We start from the raw sequence: 14,738 nt of genomic DNA, 5'->3' as shown, positions 1-14,738 counted from the left end.
ACGCGATGTGGGAAAGTGTGAGGTTGTGCACTGTTGTAGGAACAATAGAGGCATGGACTATTTTCTAAATGGGAAAGGCTTCAGAAACCTGAAGCACAAAGGGACTTGGGAGTCCTAGTTCAGGATTCTCTTAAGATTATCATGCAGGTTCACTTGGCGGGCAGGGGGTGTGTCAAGGGTTTGTCACATGAGGAGTGATTTTATGTCTCTGGGGGTCTGCATTTGTAGTTTTAAAGGATGAAGGAGGATCTCAGTAAAACTTATAGAACACCGAGAGGCCTGGATAGAGTGGTATTAGCCATGATCGCATGGCAGAACCGACTTGATGGGCTGAATGGCTGAATTCTGCTCCTATATTTTATAGCCTTGTATATGTGTATGGAGTCCTGAGAGCAGATTTCTGCTTCAGGGTCAGACCCCGACATGAAAGTAGCTGTCTTGTGGAAATTACCCCATGCCAGTCAGCACCTTCAGAACAGGAGGAAAGAAACCGTTTGGGTATGTGAAAGGCAAAACTAAAATCCAGATTAGAGAAACCAGTTTATTAAGTTGGGATGGATCCTGGCAAATATATCTGTGAATCAATGTCTGCCTCTGCTGCTAACTGGATCAAAGTGCTCAGTTTCTGTTTTGTATTTCTGACCATTTATTTGATCCACTGTTTATTTGGTAGTTACACTCCATGAGCGGGAAGAGGACATCAAGCAGGAGCAGCCTGTCATGGCGTCTCCGATGATGCAAGTTGAAGGGTTTCTTTTTGCTCTCACCAGCGCTAACAAAGATGGACGAGTGGTCATTCAGAAACAAGGTAGGCATGAGATGTGTCTCCTACAAATTCCTCATCTTTCGTTGTTTGGTTTATTTCGACTGTGTGAGAAGACAGTCATGTTATTTGCCTTTTACTGTTCAGTTACCTTCTGCTCAGTACACTTCACCTCTGCTCCATTTTGGAGCTCATCCGCTGTCTGTCCGTCCTATTGCAGCCATGACCCACTACCTGTATTCTCACCTTGGATTACGGTATCGTGAATCCAAGTCTAAAGTCAAGACTTGAGCAAGAATCCTAGACTGACGCTTTAGTACTGTACTGATGACATGCTGCACTATTGGATATGACACCTGTCAGATGAGAGGTTCAATTCTGGCCTCTTGCAGGTGGATATAAAACCTACTGTAACACCACTTTAAAGAGGAACGAGGCGACGATTAGCTGCTCCCTCCACACTTCACGTCAGCTCTGATGAAGTCATCTAGACGTGAAGCTTCAGCTTGCTCTCGCTTCGTGGATGCTGCCTGACCTGGTGTGACCTCCAGCATTTGTTTTCAAGGCAATTATTCTGGGTATCCTGGACAATATTTACCCTTCAATCATCAAAGAGATAGATTGTCCAGCCATAATTGCATTCCTGTTCATGGGGCTTGTTATATTAACTGCTAAATTTCCTACAAACAGTAGTGATTATAATTTAAAAGTGCATTGGCTGTTAAGGTGCTTTTGCATTTCCTGTGGTTGTAACTGCAAGCCCCTTTTTTTGTCCAAACTACATTCCATTTTCAGATTCCCCAAAGTCTGCCTGCCATCTACCAGGCACAAGTCAGGGTGTGGTGAAAATAGATGTGTGCAGCTCCAGTAACACTCAAGAAGTTCTTCACCATCCAGGACATAGCAGCCGGAATGATTGGCATCACATCCACAAGCACTCGCTCCTCCCTCCAACACCAATATCCAGTAGTAACAGTCTGCATCTTCTACAAGATGCACCGCAGAAATTCACCAAACATCCTTGGACAGCACCTTCCAAAGTCATGACCACTTTCATCTAGAAGGAAAAGGGCAGCAAAAAGGATTGGAACACCTCTACCTACAAGTTCCCCTCCAAACCACTCCCCATCCTGAATTGAAAATATATTGCTGCTCCTTCACTGTTACTGGTCAAAATCCTGGAATTTCCTCCTTAAGGATATTGTGGGTCAGTCTACATCACATGAACTGCAGCAATTTAAGAAGGCAGCTCACTACTTCTCAAGGGCAACTAGGGATGGGCAATAAATGCTGGTCCAGCCAATGACACCCACATCCCATGAGCAAATTGTGATTGCTCAATACTACTGTTCTCAATTCCTCGTGTGGCTTCTCAGCAATTACATATTGATTACTTCCATTCCTGAAGGTCAGAAATGAAATTGCTTAGGTTAGCCCTCACTGAGTACATTCTCTAAATAACCTTTGAGTCATTACAACACTGAAGGAGGCCATTCTGCCCACTGAGTCTTGACTAGCTCTGCAGAGCAGTCTAATGAGTCCCTTTCTCCAGGTTTTGTATTTATTCACTCCAGGTGGGCTTTGCTGGCTAGTCCAGCATCCACTCCCACCTGCCCCAGAGTTGTCATTAATATGTCTGAGCAGGTTGGTTAAAATTCTTAGGATCACCTTTTACATTAATAATAGTTTATAGTTTTCACAACTATAGATCTTTTAGGTTTCCTTTTGACATTAACTGCTATTCTATTCTCAGTTTTCTGCCTGATGTCTTTATAATTTTATTGTTTGATGCTGACAGTCTCACTATCTTCCCTAATCACCTCGCCGTTGCTAAAGCTGCCTCCAAGAACTTCTTATTTGCGCAAGCACTCTTTCACATCAAAAACTCTTAACTCTGTATAAAACACAAGTGTTTCCAAAATTACTGCCATGTTGCATTCTCTAGCGAGGTTCCTCTAACATCTTCCATCTTGCTAGATGAGCTAAAGGAAAGCCTGTCATCCAGTGGGGAATTTTTTTTTCACTGAATGCTCCTCTTTCTTGTACTTCTTCTTATCCCACTTACAGTAATGTTACTATAATTCTTGGCTCTCTAAACTCTCTCTTTTCGTTTAATCCACGATTGCAAGCCTGCTTCCTCATGCCTCCTTTCTCCTCACTATTCCCCTTTTTAAAAATATTCTCTTTTTCTTTCTCCTGTCCTTCCCAGCACCACAAAAGCAAGCAGCTTCTCACATCAATTTCTCCTCCAGTCCACTTACAGAGCCATATTTGACATTCCAAATCCTGAGTGATGCTGCTTAGTTTGTACTGGTATCCTTCACAAAGACACTTGTCTTCCTAATGGTTCTTACTGTGTGTGGTGCTGATGAAATGTTTCTGTTAACATACACTCATCATTCTGTCTAATAGGTTGGGGGATTTTTGTACATTTTTCCTCAGAGATCCACAGCTGGCAGTACTACCCCATCTATTGGTTTAGTCGAGACTTTTACCCAACAAAGATTCACTTAAGTTAACTCCACAGCCAGGCTCTGAGGATGTTCTAGATTTGCATACCAGCACACAACTGAGGGAGTGCTGCTTCACTATTGAGAAGACTTCTGCCTGTTCACTGGCATGATTTGGTGTTTTATCTGTAACTCTACCTCATCCAGCACAACAAAAGCAATTTGACTGGTCATTCATCTTAAACTCTGGTAATCTGCATCATGAAAATGTCTACTACATCTGTCTGTCTAACATCACCAGTCGGGTTGTCTGTTCATGAAATACTTGGCTATATTTTTCAATTGCCTTTTAGATTCATGTGTTTCAAATGTTATCTGTCAGAAGGCCGTGCACTTGGTGTGATATCCTCAGTTTCTCCATGGTTTCCTTCCCCAGTTCTCCACTTTCCAGGACTTTTGCCTCACGATAGCAGAGCAGGGAATCATTGGCTGTGTTCATACCAACTGATAGAGAAAAGGCAAGTCAACATGTGTAAGGGGCCTCTTCAACAGAATCAGATGGCAGATGTGAAGGACTAGTGGCTTGAGCTGATTGATTCACTGTTCTTTTGAGCCGGGGTCATGTTTGAACTTGGGTCTGTGTCCTGTAGGTACAGTGTCCCAGAGTAGCCTGAAGTTCTTACTGTTGAACCCAGCAATCCACTTTGCTGAGGTAGTGAAGGAATGTCGAGCAGTGGTCATCGCTGGTGGCACAATGCAACCGGTAAGTGCTTCCTCATGCAAATGAGTAATGTTTAAATTAGTAGAAGGCTGGTATCCAGTGATTGCTGCTAGAAACCCTGTTCCATTTGTGTATGTGAGCACACGTGGACTTCAAGTCTGATCATCATGTTTGTGTGTTGTCCACCTCTGGTCGTATATATGCAACATAGCATCCTGGCTGAAATGCCAATGGAGCCTTCTCGAAAGTAACACCTAGATCTCATGAAAGAATAAAGCAAATATCCTTTCAACTTCAGGAAGCAAGGGAGAAAACAGCTTTAGAAATGTGTGCCGTTCTCTTTTAATCCTCACACTTCATTACTTAAAGAAAAATCCTTCAAAACTGCTGTGCAAAGACCTTTCAGACATCTGTGTCACTGCTGTAGTGAGTTGAGCACGACTGACTGTTGTGCAGAGTCTACAGACAGGGGTTTCAGACCACCAAGGAAACCATTCTAGCTGATCGCAACAGTAATTAGCTGTAATTGTAACTGAAATTAGACTGCTGAGTGGACTCAAATTTCAAATCTAATGTTGATCTTGCTTTTGTACACCTGTGCAGGGGTAACTCTGTATGCCTCAATCATCCTATGATCTGCATGCCCTTGTATGTTATGATCTACCTGTACTATACACAAAATAAAACTTTTCACTGTACTTTGGTATATGTGACAACAGTAAATCAAATCAAATATTGCTCACTGCACATCTGACTTAAGTTTCTGATTTGCGAGCCTATGTAACATTGAAGCAAGGACAAAATTGACCTTTAAGTCCAAAGTTAGACAGATCCACTGAGTTGTCCCAAGAAGGTGTTTTAGACAGTTCTTAAATTATTTATGGAGTTGTAGAGGTTAGGGAGAGAGTGTTTGATTTTATAGAATTGAGCAGTAGCTAAAAGGGGTTCCCATGGTCACCGAGGATAGGATAAGTATTTTGATTTTTTAAAAATGTAGCTAATGAGTATTAGGCCTTCCAGTTGATATTCTGGAACAGTAAAAGCCTACAGTTTGGATGGATAATAGTTTAGTTATACCAAAGGGCAAGTTCACACACCTCCGTATGAACTGAAGCCTACTGCAATAATCATTGGGCTGTTTTATAGCTCAGGACTGTCATTTAAATTTGGATCATCTGACTAGAAACAACATCGCAGCATTTTAAATGTTATGATAGCATAACTGAAAAGATACGCAGAAGAATTTGAGGCAGGGTTGATCCCAGTATTTTTATCTGAATTTTTGTAAAGCATGAAAAATATACAGTGTTAAACTCGTCTAAAGCTGCAATGAGCAGGATAACTAGGAAAAGCCAAAGTATAGTTTAATAAAACCACCTGAGGGGTATAGGATTCAGGACAGACTGAGAATTTGCACAGTATTAGGGGTTGCAAAAGTATGAGCAAAAGTAGTTAATAGAGCTTTGTGACATTTGTATAGCCGTAGAGCGAGGCAAGCACTTACTCATCATATAATGCACAAATGTTTCTGATTATTATTGCTAGGTGGAAGAATTCAAAGACCAGCTGCTGTTAGCATCGGGTGTTTCTGCAGACCGGCTGTTCGAGTTTTCATGTGGTGAGTTCATTCGTTATCAACTTTATACCAGTGACTAATCAGTGGCATTCTCGCAGGGCGGCACCTATATATTCAGTTGCTAGTTCAGACACATCATCCAGACCTTCTGAGCTTCCACTTCATGGTTTTCACAGTTTCATTCAAATGTTTCACGACTTATTCAGATATGAGTGGAACTCCAAAAATTGATGCTTTTATTATGTTTAATTGGGTTATCTTAACTAAGTGTGGAATTGAGCTGTCAATGTCCCCAATAGAGGTTTTTGAAGAGAAAGTGGGTAACTATCAAAAAATAAGAGCAGATGGAGGCCATTTGGCCCTTTAAACACATGCTGTATTTAACATGATTGTGGCTGATTGTTTAACTCAGTGCCATCCTCCTTCTCGTTCCCCATAGCATTGACACCTTTTCCTTCTAGAAGTCTATTTCTTTCTTCATTATGTTCGGCGACTTCTACCACAGAGAATTCCACAGGCTCACCACTGAGTAAAGAAATTTCTCCTTCCCTCCATATGACATGGCCTCCTCTCTGCCCTGAGGCTGTGACCCCTTGTTATGGATTCCCAAGCCTGGGGAAGCATCGTACTTGTATTTGACCTGTCCAGCCCTGTCAGAATTGTTTTTGTTTGAATGAGTTTCCCTCTCATCCTTCATATTCCAGCAAATGCAGGCCAACCCAGAGTCAGTCTGGTGAATTTTCACTGCCCTCCACATCCAAATTTCCTGAGCCGATTCGTTTTTTTCCCCACAATTGCCCTGATTCCTCCTTTAACTAGTTACAGCACCTTATGTCCTTTTCCTTTTGGCTATCCTTGCTAAAGATTGAATGCCCTTGAATGCTCAGTTCCAATCTTGATTACACTACAGCCATGTCTCTCTAATCAGAATCATACCGTACCGTGCACAACTATTTGCACAATTAATTTGCCTACCTTAATACTAATGCTCCATGCATTCAGATATAGTATCTTTAGACGTAACAATGTGTGGAGCTGGAGCAACACAACAGGCCAGTCAGCATCAAAGGAACAGGAAAGCTGATGTTTCTGGTCAGGACCCTTCTTCAGAAAAGGCCTTTAGACTTGTCTTTTTGACATTTTACACTTTATTGTAGTACTTGCTGCTATCCATTGCTTCCCTTACTCTAATCTCCTCACTCAGATTCCTATCCCTAGCCACTCTAGTTTAAACCCTCCCCCGCTGAACTAGTGAATGCCTCTGTGAGGATATCAGTCCCAGTTCTGTTGAAATGCAACCTGTCCAGTTTGTATAAGACCCACCTTCACCAGAATCAGCCCCAATGCCTCATGAATTGCTTTTAGCTAGAGTGGTAGGGGAGAGAAAACTAAATTGGTTGGGAGTGAGGACTTATGCAAGGAGTCAGAGGAAAGGGGATCAAGGATAGGAACAAAGACAGAAAAAGGAGTAAGATAAGTGTTAGTTGGAGGAATAAAAGGTCAGACTCAAACAGGACACAATAAAAGACAGTGGCAATGGGACAAGAAGCATTAAAAAGGCAATCCTTGAAGCTTTGTGGCTGTACGCACGGAGCATTGAAAATAAAGGTGTATGGTATAGTTGGGATTAGGGAGACATAGCTGCAGGATGACCAGGGATGGGAACTGAAAATCCAGGGATACTTGGTATTTGGGAGGGATAGACAAAAGGAAAAGGCGGTGGAGTTGCATTACTGCTGAAGAGGATACACACAAAAGATTGCCTGAACCCATATCTTACCTCACTGTTGAATCTGTGGGGTAGAATTGAGAAATACCAAGGGGCAAAAAACATTTTTGGTGCTGGTATATAGCCCAGCAAACTATAGTGGTGATGTTGGGAATGGCATCAAACAGGAAATTAAAATGGATGTGGTAAAGGAGCATCTGTAATTATGGATGACTTTAATCTCCAAATACTTGATTGACTTAACCGGAGTCTCAACACCATAGAGGAGGAATTCCCAGACTGTAATACAGGATGGTTATCTGGACCAATACGGTGAAGAACCAACTAGAAAAAATGCCTTCTTAGACTGGGCCTTATGCAATGAGAAAGGAATAATTGGTAATGTCGTTGTGAGAGACCTCTTGGTGAAGAGCGACCACAATATGATAACATTTTTCTTCCAGTTGGAAAGTGAGGTTGATTCTGAGACTAGGCTCCTGAATCTTGATAAAGGAAACTATGATAATTTGAGTTGTAAGCAAGCTGTGATGGATTGGGAAATGTTACTGAAAGGAATCACAGTGGATAGGTAATGGCAAACATTGAAAGAATGAATGGGTGAATTAAAAACATAGTTTATTCCTGTCTGGCCCAAGACTGCAAAGAGAATAAAAGATTGCAAAGTGGCAAAACCATGGCTGCCAGGGAAGTTGATATTAAATGCGTAAAGAGGCATACACATTGACAAAAAAAATACAGAAGACCTGAGGATGGTGAACAGGTTAAAGGTCTCTAAAGAAGGGCCAATGGATGGATTAAGAAGGGGGAAAATAGGGAATGGGAGTAACCTTGCAGGAAACTGACTGTAAAAGTTTCTATAAGTATGTAAAGAGAAAAAAGATTGGTGGAAGCTAATGTAAGTCCTTACAGTCAGAGGCAGGGGAATTTATCATTAGGAACAAAGAAATGGCTGACAACCTAAATTGAACTTTGCTTCTGTCCTCACAAAAGAGGACGTGAATACCATATCAGAAATAGTGGAGTATGAGGTTTAGTGAGTGGGAGGAACTGAAACACTATATAGTAGAAAAAAGATTTTGGAGAAATGGATGGGTTTGAAGGCCAGTAAATCCAGGGCCTAGTAATTTACATTCCAGAGTACTTATGGAAATGGCTTTAGAAATAATGGATGCAAAATCTTCCAAGATTCTATAGGAACTGTTCCTACAGATTGGAGAGCAGCTAGTGTAACCTCACTATTTAAAAAGGAATATGGAGAGTAAACAATGAATTATAGACAAGTGAGTCAGATGTCAATAGTGAGGAAGATGCTAGAGTGTTTTCAAGGGTTTTATCGCAGAGTGCTTAGAAAACAATAGTAGAACAGTAGACACAGTCAGCATGCAATTACAAAAGGGAAACTATGCTTGACAAATCTACTGGAGTTATTTGAAGATGTAACTAGTAGAGTCCATCATAGGGAGCAAGTGGGTATGGTTTGTTTGGACTTTAAGAATGCTTTTGACAGAAGGCCCTCATAAGAGATTATTGTTTAAAATTAAAGCACAAGGGATTGAGGGTAGTGTATTCAGAAGGTAGAAAATTGGTTAGCAGACAGGAAACAAAGGGTAGGAATAAAGTCTTCTGAAATGGCAGACAGTGACTACTGGAGTGATGCAGGGGTTGGTACTGGAACCTCAGCAATGTTAATGGTTTAGATGAGGGAACGCAATGCAATAACTCAATATTTGCAGATGATACAAAGCTGGATGGAAGGGTGAGCTGTGAGAAGGATGCAGAGATGTTGTAGTCTGATTTGGACAGGCTGAGATGGTGGGCAAATGCATGGCAGATGCAGGATTATGTGGATAAGCATGAGGTTATTACATTGGTAGCAAATAAGGAAGGTAGGTTATTATTTGAATGGCTGTAAATTTTTTGAGAGCGGTGAATGTTGAATGAGACTTGCTTGTCCTTGTGCACCAGCCCTGAAAGCAAGCATGCAGGTGCAGCTGGCAGTAAAGAAGGCAAATGGTATGTTGGCCTTCATTGCAAGAGGATTCAAGTGCAGTAACAAGGATGTTTGTTACAGTGATGTAGGGCATTGGTGAGGCCATACCTGGAATGTTGTGTGCAGCTTAGGCCTCCTTTTCTGAGGAAGGATGCCCTTGCTGCAGAGGGAGTGCAGTGAAGGTTGCACAAATTGACTCCTGGGGTGGCAGGACTGACCAATGAGGAGAAATTGAGTTGGTTAGGATTGTATTCTCTGAAGTTCAGAAGAATGGTGGGTGAATGCAGGAAGGACGTTCCCGACGGTGGTGGAGCCCAGGACTGGGGTTAATTTAGAGATAAGAGGTAAACTTCTTAGGACTGAGATAAGGAAGAATTTCTTGAACCTGTGGAATTCACTATGACAGTCCTTGAGGCCAAAACGTTGTATTTTCAATGCGACGGTAGATATAGCTGTTGTGGGGAAAAGGATAAAAGAGTAGGGGTGTGGTGGGATTAGGGTATTGAGCTTGATGATCTCTGAGGATCTGTGATGAATACTGGAGCAGGCTTAAGAAGTTAAATGGCCTACTCATGTCCCTATCTTCTGTGTTTCTATGTTAAGAATCTAAATCCCTCCCTCCTACACGATCAGTCCAGCCGCACATTCGTTTACTCTACGCTCCTGATCTCACTACCATGTAACACGAGGAATAAGCTCGAGATCTCCACTGTTAAGGCCCTGGCTTTTTATTCATTCCGTAGCCCCCCTATACCCTGCTCTCAGGACTCCATGCCTTTCTTTTTAAACCTGTAACGTTGGAACCAATTTGGTCCACAACTTCTGATTCTCCTTCCCCCTTCAGAATGTCCTACAGCCACGGAAATGTCTGCAGAAACTCCTGCACTGTTTGCTTTGTGCTTCTGCTGTGCCTAGTGATCACACAATCCCTTCTTACCTCAGCAATCTCGACCCACGCTGTGATCACCTTGCTGCACATTCTATCTACAACAACCTCAGCCTTGTAGGTAATCGACAATCAGTCCAGCTACCGCTCTGTATCTGATAGGATAATTTCTAGTAGTTGCAGTTAGATACATGTCCTGCACATGTGGTCACCTTGGACATGAGGTGTCCTGACTTCTCATGTCCCACAAGAGGTGCAGTACACCTGACTGTGCTGCCTTACTATTGAATTACACTCTTTCCATTTACTTCCTCCGGCTTAAAGAATAATACGTATATACCAGAACCGAGCTTTGACACTTATCACTGTGTCCTCTCCTGTCACTGAAACTCACCTATCACTGTTTCCTCAGACTGTCTGCTCCTCTCAGTGATGCTGATTGCCTGTCATGGGTTGGTTACCTCAGCTACCCCTGCCCAAAATGAACACCCAGCCTCTATCTACAAGTTGGTGTTTCCTGAAATGTTTAGTGCAGAATTACTAGTTAACAGTTCTTTCCCAAACCTCTTAGGTCACGTGATTCCCCCAGAGAACATTTTGCCAATAATCCTGTGTAGTGGCCCATCAGGACAGCAGCTTGAATTCACTTTCCAGAAGAGGGACAAGGCACAGCTGGTGAGTATTTCAGACCTGAAGCTGTCTCCAAAATCTGAAATAAGTCAGCATATCTCAGTAAAGCATTGTGTTGTAAAGTTGTGATATATTCAATGCGAACTTGTTCAATTTGTAGTAACTCCAATTCACCAATGTCTGTAAATGACCCAATTAATTATAATCATGGTGTGTGATGTTGTGGCAAACCAGTAATATACTACTGTTAAGAAGGAGCTAAAGTAAGAGAAAACAAAGTGAAGAAAGGTTATACTCATTGCAACAACAGGCCTTTATGATTTTCGACGTGTCTAAGCAGAAGAAAACTTTGAACACCTTGTACCTTCAGTAAATTTGATGAGATTCTCATTTTGGGGTCCTCCAGTAAATGGTTAGTGATACAAAGTAGCGACAAGCTCATCTCAGATATATATTTCTTTGTGACCCTCACCCATGTGAGACTTGGTCTGCTGTAATTCAGTGATGGGCCAAATTAGATCTCAGAAATTACTGCCTGGAGCTTCAGACATTTGGGAAGATGTTTGTGACAATAGAATAGCACACTGTTCAGTAAATATCCCCTGAATCTGATTTACATTCACAACTTTTAACATTTGTAAAACTTTATATAAATATTAGTTTTGAATTTGTTTTAATCAAGTTTTGGAAAATTGGCCATTGTATGTTTACCTGATCGTAAATGGCTTGGTGTCAGATTCCATGCTGCCATAAGGCAAGTCATAAATCTATGTGTTAAGTTTATTAGAAGGTTTTAGGACTTCCTAACTCATATATCAAATAATACTGTGAATTTAAAGCCTGAACGTTGTCAGTTCTTTGATTATACATTTGTATAACTGAAGTTTCACTTAATCATCTGTTTCTCAGCTGGCATTCCAAGTACATTGCTATGGTTACTGGTAAAAGCTGTCATTTAATTGTTATACATTGTAATTTGTAAGGGCACACTCAGTTTCTCAATAGCTTTACAAGATTGCTGGATTTCTGGAAAGCCTTGTTAGCTAATTCAGTGAATATGGAATAAAACGAATCTGAAAATTTAATTCTTATTAGTCTTCTTTATATTTCTGCCTAAAGTTCTGATGTTGCTTGAATTGGTGGTTAACCATCTTTTCCAAATTTAGTTGTGTGTTTGAAACTGATTGGGAGACACATTACTGGGACGTCATTGGAATGCTAAATCGCCCATAGTGTCTACAACTGTGTAGGTTGGGTGGAAATGGCTTATAGGAATAGGGTAAGGGTGGGTCTGGGTAGGCTGCTCTTCAGAGGGTCACTGTGGACCCGATGGGCTGAGGTGGCCTGCTTCTACACCGTAGGGATTCTGTAATTTAGTATACAGGCAGCCCCTGGGTTATGTATCATTTCCATTCCTGAGTACGATTTTAAGTCAATTTGTACGCAAATTTCAACATGATACAGGACAGTATTAAATGCCAATTTGTAAGAATGAGTGAGTGCTGGGTCCTTAAAATTAATAATAGATGTTGTTCAGAAGTAAAAATGTTCATAAATCATATTTTCATAAGTTGGAAACTCCTTTAATGATTCAATAGTGACTTTCAAAAGGATATGGTATATAGACTAGAAGAAAAAAATATTTGCAGGGCTAATGGGAAGGAGTAGAAATGTGTGACTAATTAGATGGCACTTTCAAAAGCTCATAGAAAGATTCAGTTTTAATGATTACTTTCGACTGACCAAACCCAAGAACTGTGGCAAGTGTGAGAGTACCAGGGCATGGTGAGGCACTGCCAGTGCAGGGTTCATCATCATTAGTAGATTTGGCTGTTCTGCCTCCCAGCATTTTCTTGAAGTTCCTGGTTTAAATGGATGTCTGCACAGCCCTGATCTATACTGCTTAGCTTGTTCTCCGTGACAAGTTCTGGAATTCATTTGTCTGCCCTCTACGATGTTGACCATACTTCATTATTCTTCTGCTTTTAATGCCAACTCTTCTCTTTTGTAGCTGGATGAATGTGGCCGGGTGCTGGTCAATCTATGTAAAGTGGTCCCTGGCGGTATTGTATGCTTCTTTCCATCCTATGAGTATGAAAAACAAGCGTACACGCACTGGGAAACAACAGGTCTCCTGACACAGCTGGAAGCCAAAAAGAAGGTAACTCAGTTCTTTCATTTTTATGGTTCCTTCAGCTTTAATCAACTGAGAGATGATATTTCGGAACCACATCTCTTTCTTTTGATAAGAATTTTATAGGGTGTTTGAAAGTCTTTATTTCTGAAAACAAATGTCCCTCCCCTCGCATCTTGTGTATGATTCCTTGTGTCACATGCTTGCATTGTTCAGTCCTCAGATTTTTAACTGCATTTCTCCTCTCTTTTTTTTACCCCAGCCCACACCCCCACCAACATGACCAGCAACTTCCCCAATTTCTTTACCGAATGCGAATCTCAAACCTATTGTTTAGCTTGTAATCACACCAGACCTGCTCTGTACTTGTTGCTATGTGAATTACTGTGATTCTGGCTGGATCAATATTTGACTTGGGAAGTGATTTCTGTTACCTAACCTACTTTTATGCTTTAATTTGACGCTGTAGATATTCCAGGAACCGAAAAATGCCAGTCAAGTGGAGCAGGTGCTGTCCGAATACTCTAGATGTATCCAGGTGTGTAGCAGGAGTGCAGATGCTGTTTGAGGACAAGACTGGGCAGTAACTCTTACACTCACAATTGGACAATCTCAGCAAGGTACCAGTGGGCTGATCTATACCCCACAGTGAGAATCAGCACAAACAAAAAAAAGTCTGTATTCTTGTTTGGCAAGATTCATTCACTGGATGTGGGAATCACAGGCTGGGCCAGCATTTATTGCCCATCCCTAATTGCTTAAGCATCAACTGCATTGCTGTGGGTTGGAGTGACATGTAGCTGTCCAGGTAGGTTGCAAATTTCCTTCCCTGAAGAACATTAGTGAACCAGATGGGTTTTGTCAACAATGAGCAATGGTTTCATGGTGACCATTAAACTTTTAATTTCAGGATTTCTTTTCTTTCTTGAGTTCAGATCTCACCATCTGTGCTTCTGGATTAATAGATAATAACGCTAGGCCATCACCTGTCCCAAAGTCAGTCATGATTCAAGTTGCTTGAGGTGATAAGTGCTATATTGGTGCTTCCTTTGGAACCAGGTTTTATATACCAGATAGACAAATGGTAGATCTAAACAGGAACATCCCTATTCATGATGCTCATAGTTCCAAAGCCTGTTGTAGACAGCCCAAGCTCTTGTCCTCTATCAGGTCACCTGACCAGCTCTCTTAAAGGAGCAACACCCTCAATACACATATAACAATAGGGTTCCAGGTCATTGATATTGTTGGACAGGAACAAAGACTGAGAAGAAGCAGATTGACCCATGTTATTGATGATAAGGGGTTAATATTTGGAACTTTGGCTGCAGTAGTTACTTTATTTTCTGGTGTCCTGCAGTATTCAAGTCGCTCGTCAGGCCTGGTCACTGGGGGCCTGCTCTTCTCTGTGGTTGGGGGAAAAATGAATGAAGGCATCAACTTCTCAGATGACCTGGGCAGGTAGGAATTCATAATTTGATTGCTCCAAAGTTCCTCTGAGTTGGGTTTTATCTAGACCACTTTGAAATGTTGCTGGTACAGCGTTGGACTTTGCCTCCCTCCTGCCTGAGTGAACCAAAATGGGCTTGAATGGACCAACCATTGTGGGATTTAATATGAATGTTGGTGTGTGAAGCAATAGATTAGCAGGCTTGCCAAGTGTCTCTAGAAAGTGACTTGTCAGTCAGAGTTAGTGTCTCTGAGGTATCATGACAGACTTGCCTGAATCCAGGACAATACCAGGTCTGACAGTCTGTTACAGAGACTGATGGGAAGACCGTACTTTTCGTAAAGTGCTTTACAACAGATCTTCCTGACCTCAGAGTTTATAAATGAGACCCTGACTATTCCAATGTTTG

General features: G+C 41.6%; 1 protein-coding gene across 7 annotated transcripts in view; it reads left to right on the top strand.

The window, feature by feature from the left end:
• Window positions 1-14,738, top strand: part of ddx11 (DEAD/H (Asp-Glu-Ala-Asp/His) box helicase 11) — a 72,829-nt gene that overhangs the window by 46,389 nt on the left and 11,702 nt on the right. For all 7 annotated transcript variants that reach the window (XR_009446868.1, XM_048548392.2, XM_048548391.1 and 4 more), the window contains 7 exons: window positions 674-808; window positions 3,864-3,976; window positions 5,480-5,552; window positions 10,687-10,790; window positions 12,757-12,906; window positions 13,349-13,417; window positions 14,240-14,340. Coding sequence is in view for 6 of the 7 variants with exons in the window: in XM_048548392.2 (XP_048404349.1) it covers window positions 674-808; window positions 3,864-3,976; window positions 5,480-5,552; window positions 10,687-10,790; window positions 12,757-12,906; window positions 13,349-13,417; window positions 14,240-14,340 (745 nt within the window). In the remaining variant the exon portion in view is untranslated. The remainder of the gene's footprint in view (window positions 1-673; window positions 809-3,863; window positions 3,977-5,479; window positions 5,553-10,686; window positions 10,791-12,756; window positions 12,907-13,348; window positions 13,418-14,239; window positions 14,341-14,738) is intronic.

This window comes from Stegostoma tigrinum, chromosome 18, assembly GCF_030684315.1.
Source record: "Stegostoma tigrinum isolate sSteTig4 chromosome 18, sSteTig4.hap1, whole genome shotgun sequence".
NCBI lineage: Eukaryota > Metazoa > Chordata > Chondrichthyes > Orectolobiformes > Stegostomatidae > Stegostoma > Stegostoma tigrinum.
The sequence above is the reverse complement of the archived record's forward strand: the minus strand, read 5'-3'. Positions and strand labels throughout refer to the sequence as shown.